Here is a 19,087-nt window from a genome sequence, read left to right as displayed (position 1 = left end):
CTCAGAATTAGCGAAGCACTTTGAGTTGTATCAACATTTGATAATCCTACCAGGCTGAGCAAAATGTATTCTGTCAGTTTGATGACTGATCCTCAAATTGATTTCCATGTCAGTCTGGCTGGTGGTGTAATTTCAGGAAGAAAGTACCTTGAATATGTTAATACTTTCTTTGTCATCTTAAGACATAGACTTTCAGTCTTCAGTGACATTGGACACTCAAAACGAATGTGACTTGTAGATGTTCAGAATTTACTTTGCACTGCTGTTTAATCAGTGAAGAAGTCCTTCCCTATAAACATGTGATGGGAAAATTTGAAGTCATATGTTATCAAGCACTGATTGAAATATGAAAAGTTTGGTTGTGTGACTAAGGAGATAATTCCTTCTAGGATCTTATTCCTAGGTTGTTTCTTTTCTTAATGCTGCAGATGGTATTTTAGAACCAGCATTACAGCAGTAGTGTTAATTTGTGATATGATAGAAAGGAATCGGTAAAGCACTACTACAATAAAAATAAAAGAGAGAGATATATATGAGATTTCCCACCCCTTAAGACAATAATTGCCACTACCAATGAAAAATAAAATGTTGAGTAAGCTGTTAATTTTATCTTAGCTGCCAAAAATGAGGAAAGATGATAATGCTTTGTATTTACAATTTATTGATTTCTTTCTATTACATCACACAAAAATGCTGAAAAAGAATGAATGTATGGCATTTAGAGTAACCACACTAGTACGTAATTAGAGAGAAATTGCTCCTGAAGTATAGGCAGCCTTCAACGGGTAGATGGAATTTGAAAATAGCATTCATATTAGAGTGGAAATTGTTTTCAGTTTCAGTTTTGAAGTACTACCTTCTATTATGAAAGTTAATTAGAATGGTAACTAAAACTTCAGTAGGTTGCAGGCAAGGAATGGGATTCTATAAGAATAGTCCATACATTTTTATGGAAACTTATATTAATACATACTAAACACTACTGAGTACAATTACATCAAGTGCTTGTTGTCGACTGAAAGAGAATGGAGGAGGAAAAGACCACTTTTGTTAAGTAAACTCACCAACAGGAACTTCATTAGTGTGTCTTGACTTAACAGTAGTTGACATATACAGTGAAAAACATAGGCTGCTCTGGCTGCATTAAAACAGATTTTGGCATATATGAAATTTCTGAAGAGAGATAAAAGGGGATTTAATTTTTTTACATTCAAGACTTTCCCATTACAGGATATTAGATGTAAATTTTCTGGTAGTAAATAAAATAATAATTTCCAGATAAACTTCATGTAGCAATTTCGTTACAAATGATGTGTCTTAGATTGCCTGTGACAAAATTAAAACTCAAAATAAGAGCAACTGGACAGAAAAACTGATTGTACTTCAAACATTTGCAGTTAAACACAAATGAACTCTTAATGATAAAATTTAAGCATTGGATATAGATTTCAGAAAGTTTTGTAACTATGGCCATTATTGGCAATGTATTCAGAGGAAAGCTAACAAAGTGAGCTACCCCTTGAAATCTTGAAGTCTTCCTTATATTTAAACCAAAAATTAAGTTATGAGGCGATTATAAATTGGTTCTCCTTCCTAGCTTCGTATTTTAACATTTTTTTGTTCGTAATAACATGTTCCTTACAGTCCTTACTTTAGATCATTTATTAATATTTTCACACATTTAAAAGGAATTGGTGAAAATTCCCTTTCTATAATTCATCTCTAAGATGTATTCTGATCTGCTTATCAGATAATTTAATCTTAAAAATTAACGCTAATCGTAACTTCGATAAATAACAATAGTAGAGACTCGCACTGGGACTAGTAGTGAGTGGTGGCCTTCCTCAATTTGTAATCCTCTTCAGTCTATCAGTACTATAGAGATATCATGTTGCATCTCTGTGGAGTACTTCAGGAAAAAAAAGAAAATAACAATTAAGAAGTAAAGAGGATAATGATAAAAGGACTCTGTCATTGAAAGGAGCATTCATAGTCTTGTTTAAAGAACAGTGCATTCTGTAATATTATGGTTTGACCATCTATTTCATGTAAAGGCCACAACGGACAATTTTTTCCCAGAGCTGTGTACCGCAATGCAGACATCTATCTGATGGACGATCCTCTATCTGCCGTTGATACGCATGTGGGCAAACATCTGTTTGATGAATGCATCAACTCCCACTTGAGTGCCAAGACTCGAATCCTGGTCACCCATCAACTACAATATCTGCAGGATGCCGACATCATTGTTATACTGAGCCAGGTACAGCTTTAACTTTATGACTCTTTTGCTAAGTTTATCTGTTCATCAATTGTAGAATCTACTTCATATTTTCCATATGCCTATGTGTAGGATTTTATCATTTCATAATAACATTCTTCCAATTAGTTAACTCAGTATAGAGACTTGTTTCGAACATATTTGGAAAACAGTTTAATTTATTTTTGTAAAATAGTGAACATTTTTTTGTTAGAATCTAAAATTTTCATTAAATGTGTGTTCATAAATAGTGGACAAATGAATTTTTGAAATGCTCCATTCATTATTTCTAGGTTGGTATTGTAATAAGTTGCAAGAGAAAAAAACAAATTTTTTAGGACATTCTACACAGAAAACACAGGGTCTTCCATATAAACTAAGACCGAACGCATGGTGTTTGTACTCTGCGCTACGGCAGCTGCTTCAACCAAACTTATGTCACGCGCGGCCGCCCTGCTTTAAGCGTGTATACAATCTTGTATGAAATCTTACCTTGTAAAAGTTGCTGGGAGTGTCGTCCTTCATGGGTTATATAGGCATTGGATCTGCTAACCACACTGCCTGATGTGAGAGAGTTCTGCCACTGTAATGTTTCCGATTTAATTCGTAATGTTTTCTTTCAGCTCCTCCAATGTGTTAGGATTTGTTTGATACACTTTTTCTTTCAGTTTACCCCACAAGTAAAAATCACACACTGTTATATTTTGAGAACGGGGGGGGGGGGGGGGTTGCGGAAATAGACCAGTACTGATCACCACGCGTTAACTGACGGAAGAACTGTTTGTATGCGTGCATGTTTCTTATTGAGCACTGAGCCAATAGTTTCAAATTTATTTACAATTATGTGAATTTGTGCTTGTGAAAGTGGCACTTCACCAGGAAATTGGTGAACAAATGCATCGCGTACCTGTCGAACCGACTGGTACTTAAAATAACCCTACATATGAAAATCCGGTGTTGCAGTGATAGCTGTCTCAACCATTTTAGCAGCTGAGATTCAGACTGGCAGGTGATGCTTGCGAGGTCGAACACATGCACACTGCTTGCAAGGCCGAGAACTATGCCCGTGCCTCCAATACTGCAGCTTACGAATTGGAGAATAAAAACGCCGCTTGGATGGTCCTAATTTACATGGGAGACCGTGTATAGGAAATATATAGTTAATGCGATGACGGCAGGTCTGGCCATTTTAATTAGGATTGCTATTTTCTTGTCTTATTAATATTATTATGTAGTAAGTTTTATGCCTATACTGCTGCCACAACCCCTACCATCAGTAATAAATCTGGTTGTATTCACATGAGCCTTTAAAAATTATCTCTTAAGTACAAAATTAAAATGAGTCTGTTTCAGAATATTCTTTCGAACTCAACTCTTGGCAACCCTGACGATGGTTTTCCATGGTTTCCCATTTTCATGCCAAGCAAAATGCTGGGGTTGTACCTTAATTAAGGCCATGGCCACTTCCTTCCCACCCGTAGCCTTTTCCTGTCCCACTGGCACCCTAAGACCTGTGTCGGTGCGATGTAAAACAAAAAAAAACTTTATGGGATTATTTTACATTGCATATTGTTTTTTCTGTTGCAGGGAAAAATTCTGAAACAAGGTACATTCCAAGAAATGATAAACTCTGGTTTGAACTTTGCCAAACTATTGGGAGAGAATGAGGAAGAAGAGGAAACTGAAGCACAGCTCTTCCAGAGGAACAGATTCACTTCACAGATGTCTAACAGGGTAAGTTATTGTTAACAAAGCTAGGTTTATTCAGCTCATTGTATGTTCAGTCACAAAAATACAAAACGACATAACCACAATTGAATGACATAACTAAGGAAAGATTTTTCCTTTATGGACACTTTTGGCCTCTTAGACTAACTCATAATCACCTTTTCCCTTTCACAATAGCATTTAAAAATTTACAGCAATGCTATTGAAGATATTAGATAAAAACAATATAATTTTTTTTAATCAGTTGAAGAAGGGAAGTCAAGAGGGGAAGTAGAACAGCAGAGGGATATTCACTTGGATGGGTATTAATGCAGTTCATTTGGTTTATATTTAACTGATTTTCAAGGATACTCATGAGATACCTCACTGCCACCACTGTCATGTTCTGTTGGACCACCATCACCGTGGACTATCACACGACATTGAAGTTTCCATTGAAGCAAACTCTGATGGAGCACAGGCATGGGAATTCTTCCCATGTACCCCTGCAAGTTTTCCATAGACCACCCAGAGTGCACAGACGGTGATGTTGTAGAAGTCTTTTCAGCTGTCCTCCTTTTCTTTTCTTCTTCATTTCCCTTTTCTGCTTGAATCTGGGGAAATAGTGGGTTCGAATCCCACTGTCAGCAACTCTGAAGATGGTTTTCTGTGGTTTCCCATTTTCACATCAGGCAAATGCTGGGGCTGTACCTTAATTAAGGCCACGGCCAATTCCTTCTAACTCCTAGGCCTTTCCTATCCCACCATTGCCTTAAGACCTATCTGTGTCGGTGCGACGTAAAGCCATTAGCATTTCCCATTTCCAGTCTTCTGGATCGGGTTGTGAATCTCCAAGGCTCCCTTCCTTCCTCCAATATTTCTTCTACTTTTACTCCTCTCTTCTCTATACTCTCCACCATATCCGTCCACCTCTTTCTGGGCCTTTTCTGTTGTCTTCCTCCTATTATTTTTCTTCATAAATATTCATTTTAAAACTCTATCCTCTTCCATTCGAATCTTGTCCATACCTTTGTAGCTTACGAGTCTCTATATTGTCTTGCAGTTTAGGGAATCCAGTTCTCTCTCTGATTTCTATGTTTCTGATTTGATCCCTTCGTGTCTTCCCAATTATTCTTCTAAGGAACTTCATCTCAGCTGCTTGGATTGTGCTGTCATCACTTTTTGTTGTTGTCGTCTGTGTGCCCACTGGGTATGTCAAAATTGGTGTGTAATACATAGAGGGCAGAATTTTCTTGCATTTCTCTGGTACATCCCGGTTCCACATTATACTTCTCACACATTGGTAAAACCCATTGGCTTGTTGGATTCTCTTTTCAATTTATTTATTTATTTTCCCATCTTCTGCAAGTGTACTTCCCAAATATTTGAAGCTTGTCATAATTTCTAATTGTCTTCCATTTACTGCAACATTCTTCTACCTTCTCTGTTACCTCTCATCATCACTACTGTCTCCACACTTATTTTCATTTTCATTCCTGTCTCCCAATTTGTTACAGTAACTTGTTTTTGTACTTTCGTTTCATCTTCTCCCTATATTATGTCGTCTGTAAAGAATAAGATCTTTGGATCTTTGCCTCCCATTTTTTGTTATACACACTTCTGGATTTCATCCATGACTGTGATGAAGAGTAGAGAGAATGATATACTTCCTAGTAAAAGTATTTCTGCTCTGGCTACCTTCTTTGATTTTATCAATGCATCCCAGATCATTTGCTTGCTACACTGTCATATGCCTTCTCAGTATCAATAAATGTCATCACTAATTCCTTCCTGAACTCCCATCTTTTCTCCATGTTCCTTAATGCAAAAATTAGATCAAAAGTTATATATCTCTTCTAAAACAATATTGTTCTTCCTCCACTTCCTTTTCTTCTGTCATCCTCAGTCTTCCCTCCAATATCCTCTCAAAGATCTTTGCTACACGTGAAATGAGGGTTTTTTCCCCTATAGTTGCTACATTCTTTCTTATCACCCTTCTTGAATAATGGTATTATCGGACTCTTTCTCCAGCCTTCTGGTACTTCTTCTTTTCTCCCATATCACTCAAAATAATCTATACAGTGAAACCTCATTAGTGAGTTCCTCATTAACATGTTTTCCCGCTTAGCACGTCGTAAATTCGAAGTCTCGATTCTCATCATATTAAATTTATATAAAAATACCTCACTTATCGAGTTACAAATTTTCGCTTAGTAGGATCATATTTTTCCTAGCCCTGAAAATGTTGTTTGTCATCCCTTGTGAAACAAATGTGATTTCCAACTCGGGTAAGATCCGTCGCCACAGTTGCATGATTACGGAAAATAGTCTTAAATTCCTGAACTTCACAGGATAAGTTACATGTTCAGGGAGCAAGCTGGTAGCCTCAGGAATGTTCAATTTTGCTTGCTGGTTAGCAGCAAGATTGCTGAATAACACAGTGAGTCTATTTGTGCCTGTATTTCGCATTGCATTCAGAAGTTAGAAATTTATTTTGTGTTGAGTGGTACAGTGAAGTTTTTTTTGTTTGCATGATATGGTAGCCTATATCTGGATTAGGAACATAATCATGTGAAATTGACTAGCATGGTGCATATTTGTCTTGTAATAGCCCAGGTATGGATACGGAAGAACTGAAATTCCTTTCTAATGAAGACAATATTAAAATCTTTCAGAAAGTGGACTGCATCCACATTTTTTAAGAGCGCAGAGGTCGCGAATGTTGACCTCGCAACTTCGAGTTTCGACTTGGTCGAAGTTTTTCAAAACGGCGGCCAAAGTCATTCTGTTGCAGTCGCACATGACCGAATATAACCTCCAATTCATTGTCTAAGAGTATGACCAGAAAATAATGTTTTATAACCCACTGCTCCAAAATAAAAGGCTTCTGCTAACATTTGTTTTAGAAAAAGTGTGATCTGCAATAATACTTGGATTTTTTTATTGGCTTCCGTGCATATGTTTTCACTGTTGTTTGGTGTTTATCACACCATTCAGTGCACTTGTTATTTTATAAGCCCCAGCAGAAAAGGTTTTCATATTTGTTCTCTCGTGTTTATCACACCTTTTAATACTTTCCTCTCATTTTGACAAATTGTAGATATAGTTTTCACTGTACTCGCAGATACACAATGTATAATGCCTTTATAATACCAATATACCAATAATACCAATATACCATAATACCAATTCCCTATGGGAATCAACATCTATATCAAATGCCTTCATGTCGGAAGAAATCTTATATAGTTTTTATTCTCCTATTCATTAGTACATTTCCTTGCTTAATACATTCACACATCTTAATGATGTTTTACTGTATATCCAATGTAACCCTACTGGTCCTGCTACCTTTATCACCTCTGTAACCACCTCGTCCTGACCTGATGCTTTGCCACTTTTCATCTTCATTTTGGTTTTCTTCCACCATTTCTTCTTTATGTTCCTCCTCTTCGTCCAGTTCATTGAATGTGATATTAAACAATTGAGCAAAATACTCCTCCAATTTCTGAGAATATCCTGTCCTAATCTGTAGAAATCCATTGGACTGAAATCAGGGCTCTTCACAGGAAAATCTTGAAACATAATTACATGAATTCCTAATTCCTGTTCCATTTCCTAATGAAATGCAGAGATGTTCTGGTGGTATGACTTAGGCCTTGTCCATATGGATCTGCAAATGGTTTGAGTCTGCTCCATTCAGTTGTGGGATGTCTGTCCGATAGATAGGTGTGGTAATGGATTCCTGGAAGTATTCTGCATTCACTTTCATATTTCTTTCAGCTTTGCATATCACGAACTTATCATAGATCAGTGAATTTTCTTGGCACTCCAAACAGCGACACTTCCTTTGGAGCCATTGATCTGAAATACAAGGCTTCAACTAACATTTGTTTTAAGGAAGAGAGTGATCTGCAATAATATGTTGATATTTTATGGGCCCCATGTGTAAGGAAATGACTTTCGCTGCCATTTTGAACACGGCTAAACTTCAACCAGCTTGAGTCGAAACTCAGCATTCAACATATGGGACAACTCTGCGTGCTTAAAGATGTGGATGCCAGTCCACTTCCTGAAGGATTTTAATTTTGTCTTCATTAGTAAGCAATTTCATGACTTATTTTTGTATCTATAAGTAGGCTGTCACAAGACAAATATGCACCATGCTGCTCAACCTCACATGATTACACCCCTGTGGGTGGGGGCGGTAGAATAACACCCATGGTATCCCCTGCCTGTCATAAGAGGCGACTAAAAGGGGCCCCAAGGGCTCTGAATTTTGGAGCGTGGGTTGGCGACCATGGGGCCCTCAGCTGAGTCCTGACATTGCTTCCACTTACTTGTGCCAGGCTCCTCACTTTCATCTATCCTATCCGACCTCACTTGGTCAACTCTTGTTCTTTTCTGACCCCGACGCTATTAGGTTTGCGAGGGATAGGGAGTCTTTCATTTTCATGACCTTCGTGGCCCTTGTCTTTCTTTGGCCAATACTTTCATTCTTCGAAGTGTCGGACCCCTTCCATTTTTTCTAGTTGTACTTCCTCTTAAAACAATAATCACCACCACCTCACATGATTATGTTTCTAATCTATTGGTAGGCTATCACATGACAAATATTCACTACCCTTCACTGTACCATTCAACACGAAATGCATTTCTAATTTCTGAATGGAATGTAATACAAGCACAAACAGGCTCACTGGGTTATTCAGCAGTCTTCCTGCTAACCGGCAAGCAAAATTGAACATGCCTGAGGCTAACAGCTTGTTCCCTGAAGGTACAACTTGCCCTGTGAAGTTTATGAATTCAAGACCTTTCCTCGTTATCACGCAACTTTCCTCGACCTGCCTTCTGTAGTGAGGGCTCTTATCTGTGTTGGAAATCACGTTCCTCTCACAAGGGATGACAAATATTTTCATGGTTAGGACAAATGTGATCATACTAAGAGATAATAGTGACAGTTTGTGACTTGGTAAGTGAGATATTTTTAGATTTAATATGATGGGAATCACGACACATAATTTACGACGTGATAGCATGAAAAGTTGTTAATGAGGAACACACTAATTAGCTGAATATGCAACCTACAGAAAACTGTGTGGTGAAATTACTTACAAAAAGGAGGTACATAGATGTTCACCATATTGTGTATAAATGGCTGATTGTAGCACAGATAGGTAATTGTGATCTCTGAAGCTAAATAGGTACCCGGTAAGTAGATCTTAAGATCTGTAAAATTGAACTAAATAGAAAAAAATTACTGCAGTTGGTTTCAAAAGTAATCTTTTCTCATTTCAGAGTAGAGTATATGATGAGGACGATGTCCAGAATCTGCGAGGGCCTGTGGAGAACAAGGAGATGCGAACAACTGGTGGTATCAGTTGGAATTCTTACTGGACATACCTGAAGTCTGGAGGAACTGGCTGGTTTTTGCTGCTAGTAGGTCTCGCTCTAATCATTGCACAAGTTGCAACAAGTGGTGCAGATTACTGGGTTACGTACTGGTAAGTAGATCAAGATTCTTTACTATCTGATCTGATCAGAATTTCCTATTACCAAATTGAGGTTCCTGTGCTGTTGTTGAATTTCGAGATGATTCAAAATTTGCTTCGTTCATGATGAGATACATATGCTTTCTTCACATTAACAGTACATACACTAAATTATTGACTCACTGTTGACTACAGTGAAATATCTGGTTTCATACTAATGCATGTTCCTCTTTCATGTTCTTCCTCAGAGTTTCAGAACCATCTTTCTCCCACTGACTTACTCATAGTTGAATTTGCAATGAATGTTACTTCTTTCACATTCCTTGCATTTCAGAAACAGGTAACAATCCCATTTTTCAGATATTGGACTACGGTATTTGATTACTTAACTCCTTAACTGGGGGAATAGTATCATAACGTCAACCAGCCAGTGGGTAATTTTATTTTATTTATTTATTTATTTATTTTTCTTGTTAGTTGCTTTATGTCGCACCGACCAGTGGGTAATTATTCAGCGCGACGTGCACTTTTGCAAGGTTACAGTAGTGTGCGGCAGATGTAAATACAATAGAAAATTCTAAATTCCCATGGAGGGAATTTAGAATTTTCTATTCGGAATTGCTAGGCGAGCAATAATTCCATTGTGGAGATTTATATCCCGTGTGCAGTTATCAGACTGTGCCTCATAAATAGGCTTCTGATAAGTTCACCTGCATACACCCAGCGTCAGTGGGTAGGGTCTGACACATCCCACTCTGACGAGTCTAGTGTCAGACCTAAGACGAAACGCTGGTTAATAGAGCAAGCGCCTGAAAAGCCTTACATCTGATATGTAGATGTAAATACTCCATAGAAAAATATATTTTACTTGATTTATTTAAATTATAAGAGCCTCGGTGGCTCAGGCGGCCTCTCACCACTGGGTTCCATGGTTCAAATCCCGGTCACTCCATGTGAGATTTGTGCTGGACAAAGTAGAGGCGTGACAGGTTTTTCTCTGGGTACAAGCCATTTCTAGCATGAAAGATGCATTCACACAGGTTGTACTTGACAGAAGAGAGAAGATGGGACTACATCTGACAGAGCATGCATTTCTGTCATCTGGACTCTTCATGCCTGTGATGTTCTTGCACAGACAGTTCAACAGCAGTAGAGGTGGTTTGCCAAAGCAAACGATCTTAGCCTGTGTGTCATAGGCTTAAGGGTTTACATTTGTAACCTTCATGATTTGTTTAAAATAATCTTTATTACACCTCTAAGGGGCACCACAGGATCTTTACCTGAGCAAAGTTCACCATACAAGAATTGGTGAGAAAACTGGTGGCACACATGTTCAGTCAACTAAGCTGCTGACCAATGATGGAGGCTTTTACGCTGTTAATGCATGCTTCCTTAAGAACTGCTAGATTGGAGACGTTGTTCTCCCATTTGATAACACCAAAGTTTCTATTGCTGAAACCACAGAAGTTTCTAGATGTCACAATTGTACAGGGTCTAAGTTTCACATTCATACAGTAATGTTCAGATGCTGACTGCTTTATACACCACTGGTTTGGTATGAACTGATATCTCCTTATTCTTGAAGACCCTGCTGGTTAGTCAACCAAATGCCAAATGGGTAGTACATAGTCATTTTTCTACATTCTCTTCTGAGGTTTAGACAGGATACTCCCAAGGTATGAAAAATTTTTCTTCCTAAAGTCATGTCTGGGACAGATACATTAAACTCTGCAAGACTAGTCCCTCAGGCTGGTTGGGCAATAATCATGGTAGTAGTACTCTGCAGAATATAATAATTAGGCTACAGCTATGATACTTTTTATTGTTAATTAAACATTGTGTAATATGATGTCCAACTTAACGTATTTCCTCATGTATTAGACCCACCTGGCTTTTCGAGACAAAGAAAATGGAGGGGGGGGGGGGTTTCGAAGCTTGCATATAAGATCCGTCCAACACATTTCGTCAGAGAACGATAACAATTCCGCTTCAAAGTAGATATAGCCCATACTGCAGCTTCTATGACATCACACAAATTAATTTGTGAATAATTTCGTCCGTCCAACCTACACAGTGAAAACATGCATCAGAGTCATGCGGTACATCTGTGTTTCATTTTTAAGAAATGTCTGCCTCTGTAGTGTACTGCAGCTTTGATGACAGCACAAATAGGTGAACAGTCTCATCTGACCCGCATATTGCAAGCATGGATCAGTCATGCGATAAATCTGTGTTTTGTAATTAAGAATGTCCTCCAACCACAATTAGCTGGTGTTCTCAGGGGCCCAAGTTTGATTCCCGGTACTGCCAGGGATTTAAGAATGGTAGGAAGGTTGATATGCGGTAAAATAGTAAATGCAGCTCACCTCCATTGGGAGCGTGACTAATAAGAGATGTACCACCTCAGAATGAGGACACGAGTTAAGTTAAGAAATATTCACAGTTATTGCCAATAATACAGCAGGCGGGATCATTAACAAAGTTTAATACAGTAGAAGTCCCTTCAAAATTCCTATATTAAACTGTGTATTAACCTTCGGTTACAGCGAGAGTCCTATTACTGATGCATCCGTTACTACGAGTGATTTAGCGCGCACGTTTTTTTTCCATTACCGGTATTTATGCACCCCAGCGATTATGTTGCATGCGATAGATTACCTTCGGTATTGTTTCCTTGCTATTTCCACTAGTGAGTTCTCTCGTCAATATTCGAAGGCGATGTCTGAGTTGATTAGTAATACCCGTCGACTGCTGTTCCGTAACGAAAATTCAAAATGAAAGAGGGCACATTTCATAATAAATGCGCAAAATAACATGTCTGATAACAGTTGTTAACTCGTTAAAATTAATGGCTGACTAAACGATCGCTTGATTTTAATGCAAAATACTGCAATTAAGAATGGGATAGGCCTACACCTCGAGATATGGCAGAGTGCATAATTGATTTCAGAGATTAGTTTATAATTTCTCTACTGGCGCTTGAAGTGTTTTTTCATCGTATGTATAGTACAGTTAAGTTAGGATAGGTGACTCTGTTTGAATAAGAAAACTGAAGCGTTTGCCACAAAATACAATCGATCATCTTCAGTATGGTATACAGTAGTTTTCTCACTATGTGCATTTGCGAGCTCTTTCGTAGATATTCGAAGGTGAAGTTGGAGTTGACCGTTGACTGTTGTTCCCTAATGAAAATTCAAAATGAAAGAGGATAACATGTTTTTGTAATAAATGCATAAATAATGTGGCTGATAGCAGTTGTCAACTTGTTAAAAATAAAGGCTGAAGTAAACGATTGCTTAATTTTAATGTTATATGCTGAAATTAAGTAAGAATGTGATACACCTCAAGATATGGGAGAGTACATCGCTGATTTCAGAGGATAGTTCAGATTTTCTCGCGTCTAGTTAAATTTCAGAAAGGCTATTCACATGTAAATTTCTCTACATGCATTTAAAATATGTTTTCATGATACATATGCAGTTAGGTTAGGTGATGCCATTTGAAGAAAACTGGAATGTTTACCACATAAGCCTCTGGAGTGATACCGTATTTCTACGAATTCAGAAAGGCAGATTTTTATCAGAATCTAATGTGAAAAATCAAGGGTTGTCTTGCATTCGGGGCCTGACAGTAACGAATACCACTGGCAACTACCGCAGTAACCACGCTGCTTCTTTTTGAATGCGCACGCACACAAAAAACTCGTTGAAAATAAACGACCGCCTCTTTATTATACATCGCTAACCGCGACAACCGGTTGTACAGTGCCTGTGTGTAACGTCACTGGATCTTAGGAAATACCTAGTGAAGAGAGAATTACATTCTATTAGCCTGTACAAAAACGTTTCTCAAATCTGCAGAATGGCATCAAAACGTGCGAGCCTTCGAATTCTTAGAAAGGCCATGGCTACGCACTGGCAGAGTTATAACACGTCTACTGTACCTGACACTTAGCAAACTTAAGTTTTATAGACAGCAGGAACATTTTCGAGATGGATAGCCGTATTGTAAAGATACGTGCAGCAGGTATTGCCGGCAAATTATCAACGGGTTGTCTTCAGTATTATGATGCCAATTTTAAATTAGTGGTCATTAAACCCACGGAAATAAAGAATAATTGTACAGCTGCAGAAAATACCGGCATAACGAAAGCCAATGTTCGGCATCTAAAAAAGCGTACTGTACAACAAAGGCATTCATATGATTTTACAAAGCATTTTTTGAGCCTGATTAAAATTTTTTGAAGGGAAAAGTGGGGTTTGTCTTGGATTCGGAGAAATACGATACTATAATTTTTTTCAGAATGAAATTAAATACACACTTCCATGAATAATAACAAACAAGTAATTCATAGTGTGGATATCATCCGCGGAAACACAAGTTTTGAACAAACTGATAGCCGTTTCATACCGATTTTAATGTGAATGAGGGTTTTTCCGAATTTCATACAAAAATCGGGTATAACGACAATCCGTTATAGCGAGTGAATTTTTCGCTGTTATGAAATCTCGCTATAATGGACTTCTACTGTATCTCATAACTTGGCACAATATAAGTAATTTGTGGAGAGGTAGGTTTCAAACTTGATGCAAACAATCCAATCATAATGATTATTTTACTCGTCAATGTACCAGTACCTAACAAATCATACTATGGGTTAATAAAAACATGGATACAATAAACGTACAAAATTTAACATTATGATATAAAAAAATTACCTCCACACCTTTAGATATCCATAAATACGACAAGCTATCCCATTTTTATTTTTTATTTTTTCATCGTGGAATTTCTGGTACTATCCTGGCACTTGATAGCATACATAATCTAAATAGTGCAGTCTCTCTTATCTCAATTACAGCTGTTTAGGTAAATCCTGATGTGATAAATGTAGAGAACAAGCATGAAATATACTTTAAGATAGGTCTGGCTTTCTACAGTCACAGTTATCCAAAGAATGCTTCCAGTCGCTGTGTGTTACATTTGGAAGTACAACTCGTAACATTTGCTAGCGATCAGCTGGAGGTTTGGCACGCTTTCTACACCATGATTTTATTGGGAAGGGGTGGTTCCTGCAACACATACACCAACTAGGAAAATACAGAGACCATCTCTAGAAACCATCTGTGAATAGATTCTCACTGTCTGGGCTCATATCATATAGAACAAAACTATTTTTAAAAGTTTAAAAAAGGCCAGGATTTTGAATGTTTTCACTGGCAGTGAAGATGATGTCATTTGGGATGACAACGCCAGTAGCAGGGAGGTTAGCGGCACAAGATGATGATAATTGAAATGAAAGTGGTGATCAGGTTTACTGTGTGATAAGATTACTGCTCAACTGACAGAGATAGATGAATGGCCATTAAGTTATTTTGTATTCATATTGCATAATACAATAAATAAAACTGTATGTCCAACCGCCATCCCTTTTCTCCTTGGGGTTGAGTATGAAGTGAGATGAATCTTTGTAGAGAGCTTTTACGATCAGATGCTCTTCCTGACGTCAGCCTCATCAGAGGAGTTAACGAGATGAAATGAATGACTTGATATAAAAGTAAATAAAACTGATTATATTTACAGTATATGTAGGCCTAAAAGTCATGTGTTCACCATTCATTTTTTCTTTAATCTTTACATTTAGAAATACTGCCTTCCAACATAGGTGGCCAGTAAGATTCAGAATACAATCATAAATTTTCTAAGAAATGGTATTAGAATACGTACATGTACAATTTATAGTTCTTAATACCCAGAAGTCACTGGACGAAATGGGAGGCTATCACATATTGGACCTCGGCCTACTTTTTGTGGCTACAACAGTGGAAAAGAGGCAGGTATAATATGCGAGGAAATATGGTAGTTCAAATTCAGGTTCCTTCATCCATATAATGAATACCAGACTAGCATATTAATAAAGAAGATAATTAAAGGCATAGCTTTATTCAGTTTTCCCTCTGGCTTGTTGAGGTTTGGTGATTGGGAAATAAATATCCAGATAAGCTAGGTTGTGCTTTTCAACCTATTTGTGCATCTTGCTTACCAGATTTATCTCATGAGATTGGTTGAAAAGTCCAAAAGTTATATTGTCTGCAAATCCATTAGTTTCTTTTATCATAGAAATTACCGTATTTACCGTTTTATTCTTCTGTTCACAGGACAAGAGAAGAAGTGAAAAGGAAGCTTAATAAAGAGAAAATGCTGAAGGCTGCAATTACAAACCAAACACTTTTTGATGAATTAGATCACACCAATTTCACAACAGAATCTTCTCTCTACATCTATGGTGGAGTTGTACTTGCCTGCTTTATTCTGACTATCTGTAGATCTATGCTGTTTTACAAGCTGTGTATGAACTCCTCCATGAAACTCCACGATACAATGTTCGACGTTATTCTTAGAGGTGCCATGAGATTCTTCGATACCAATCCATCTGGCCGAATTCTTAACAGGTTTTCTAAAGATATGGGAGCCATTGACGAATTGCTGCCTAGAGCTCTCTTGGAAGCTGTTCAGGTATGTGATAAAATCACATGATTTTTAATGTTAACATATTATTTATCTCCGTCAAGTTGAATAACAAATAGATTTAGAGGTTGTAGATTATTGAAAAATTTCAGCAGTTTGATATGCATTTCAAAGTTTTTCTTTTCTGCTACAAGGGAAAATGTTACTGATTCTTGTTAACTAAAGTGCCCTGAATGCATATCTGTGTTCAGATTTTCTGTAATTTTTAAAAGAAAATTGAAAAAAACATCAAAATTGACAAAATTCATCATTAAAAAATATACATATAATTTAATAAGTCGTCATGCCTGAAATGACTGCTTGGGTATTGAGGGATGCAGAATCCAAGTCTGTCTTCATATTTACTGTCTCATGCCCTATTTTTTGTATTTTTTTATAAATAAGAACAAAAAACTTCAGAATGTGAACAAGAATTTCAATAACATCAGATGAGGTGTATTTTGTTTAAACGTGTTTTAACACTGCAATATAAAATTTGAGTGTATAAAATTAACCATAAAACATTGAATTATGTTTGTTAAAAAATACATTCAGCCATTCAAATGTCAGATTTTTCGGTCAAAATGTTGCGCTGTTTTGATGCCCTGATGTGACATTGAGATGTACTCCTCTTTAACCACCAGCAGTAATCCACTAACCTTGCTTCATTCCACTTGCCCTGGTATCTTATTTCCACCTTAATAAAATCTTTCAAGGAATGGCATTCTTACAAAGGTAGAAATAAATTGAGTGTTTTTTCAAGTGTCCTTGCAATATTAAGCAAGACTTTTTTTTTTTTTGGATACTTTGTTCATAATTTAAATTTCAGTTGTTTTATAAGATTTTCATAATTATATTATATATAAATTACCAGCTTTAACACAATAATAATAGTGTTATTGATGTAAAGATATATACAGTAAAACCTCGTTAATTCGAAGTCGTTGGGACTCAAAAATTGGACTTCGAATTACGTGATTTCGAATTAACCGCCAATTCGCAATTCAGAAGTACCAACCCTTGCCACGTTACGAAATATTCTAAGGCTCGATACTGCATGCATTTAACCTTCATTCACATGCCATGAAAAAAGAACTTTTTCCAAAATGTATCCAAAAAGGTGCATTTACAGTATTCAAATAATGCACTTGCATATCTCACAGGCAAATATAACCTCACGCAACGAAAGAAAGAAAAAAAAAAAAGCACGATTCAAAGACGAGGATAATCTATGCTGGCTCCCATGTGCAAGTGCTTCATTCATTGGAGCACTATACTGTATGCATTTTAGATGCCTTGTATTTACACAGAAAGTACCCAATGCCCTTAAAATCAAACTTTCCTATGACTCTTTCCTTGTACGATTTCCCGCCATGGCACTTCTCTCAGAAATGTAAATACTTGCCGCGTCACAAATTATTCTAAGACCCATTAATACATGCAATCACCTCGATTCACAGTTTAAACCTTTCCAATGCCATGGAAAAACTATTTCCGAAATGTATCCAGCAAGGTGCATTTACAATGTTCAAATAATGCACTTGGATAAATCACTGACGAACATAACCTCACGCAACGAAAGAAAAAAAAATCACACAATTCAAAGACGACGATAAATTATGCTGGTTCCCCTGTGCAAATGCATTATTTTTTGGATATCTGTACTGTTTGCATTTTTAGATGCTTTGTACTGGCATGGAAAGTGTCCGACGCCATTAAAACATTGTAGCTTATCGAACTTTTCTATGACGAGGGGATAAAGTTTCTCGCTTCCATGTGCATTGCAATTGCAAAACTATAAGACCGTTTGGGCTCGCATTAAAATAAAGCAATGCAGTTTCATCGGCAATTACAGTATTGTTCGGTGCCTACGAATATATTATATGAGCCACGCTTTTTCGTCAACTGTCGGCATCGCCAGCGTTCGCGCATTCTGTTTTCCCGCACACTGCCTGTTGCGTGATATTACGGCGTTCCATTAAAAGGTTGAATACAAAAGAATTCCGATTTCATTCAACTTTGCAATCATGAAGCGCACTGTAGACCCACCGAAGTGAGTGTAAGTGCGGAAAGCTACCCCTCCACGTTCCGGAACACGCCTTCTATTATGACGCGGATAAATTTCGAGTTGAAATTACTCTGTAACATACTATTGTTTTAAAATGTAAAGGCAGTTTCGAATTAAAAGTCTGAATTTCGGTAATGGGGCCGATATTGTACTTCGAATTACGAATTATCCGTATTTCGAATTAAACAATTTAAATAACATGCAAAACTGTATCTCATGTTTCCGGGAACGAGAACTTCTTCGAATTACGTGGGATTTTGAATTAACCGATTTCGAATTATCGAGGTTCTACTGTACTAATTTCAGTATTTAGACATTTTCATGAATTTCAAGAAACCTGATGTTTTTTCAAAAATTGGATGCGATGAAACAAATCTACATATGGGCTTTGTAACTACCCATAAGGGGAACTGAAAAATATAAACAGGTTCTCTGTAGCAAAATGGTTGGATATCAGTGTTTATAGGAAGAGGAGTTAGGGACTGGAATAACAAAGGAAAATGTTCAATAATTTTCCAATTTCTTTGCGATCATTTAAGAAAAGGCTATGAAAACAACAGATAGGCAATCTGCCACCTGGGCGACTGCCCTAAATGCAGATCAGTAGTGATTGATCTTCTATTAGTAAAATCCGGTCGGGTTGGTTACGCTGCTACAGTAACGAGTAGACCATACAGCCAGCATCTCAATGCCGAGTGTTGGGTGGCAATATATAACCAAATTCCCTAAGGTGATCAATGGCTTCGAGTGGAAGAATTTCCTTAGGTAGGGTGATGGTCTCCTCAGTGTAAGAAGTTATACTGGAACCCATCAAATAGAGTCTGACCCCAGGTTAGGAGCAGCTGCAAAAAATTTATCATATAATTATTATCTCCACGTCAGCCCAGTCCTACTCAGACCTAAATTTAACATTTCTGGAAAGGTGATCTATTACCATGCATAAAATGTGTTTTGTAGCCATCAGAAAACTTGGACATTTCCAAACAACTGAATACATTCAACATGATATCAAAACTGTAAGTAATAAAATACAGGGTGATTGGAAACAATGTG

The 19,087-nt window shown here is 37.3% G+C and overlaps 1 protein-coding gene across 2 annotated transcripts in view; it reads left to right on the top strand.

Moving 5' to 3' along the window:
* LOC136866449 (ATP-binding cassette sub-family C member 4) overlaps positions 1–19,087 on the top strand; it is a 431,945-nt gene that overhangs the window by 370,220 nt on the left and 42,638 nt on the right. For both annotated transcript variants that reach the window (XM_067143403.2, XM_067143404.2), the window contains 4 exons: positions 2,080–2,263; positions 3,848–3,994; positions 9,266–9,471; positions 15,618–15,975. In XM_067143403.2, coding sequence (XP_066999504.1) covers positions 2,080–2,263; positions 3,848–3,994; positions 9,266–9,471; positions 15,618–15,975 — 895 coding nt within the window. The remainder of the gene's footprint in view (positions 1–2,079; positions 2,264–3,847; positions 3,995–9,265; positions 9,472–15,617; positions 15,976–19,087) is intronic.

The sequence above is a fragment of the Anabrus simplex genome, chromosome 3, assembly GCF_040414725.1.
Source record: "Anabrus simplex isolate iqAnaSimp1 chromosome 3, ASM4041472v1, whole genome shotgun sequence".
Lineage (NCBI taxonomy): Eukaryota > Metazoa > Arthropoda > Insecta > Orthoptera > Tettigoniidae > Anabrus > Anabrus simplex.
This window is presented reverse-complemented; position numbering and strand designations above follow the sequence as displayed.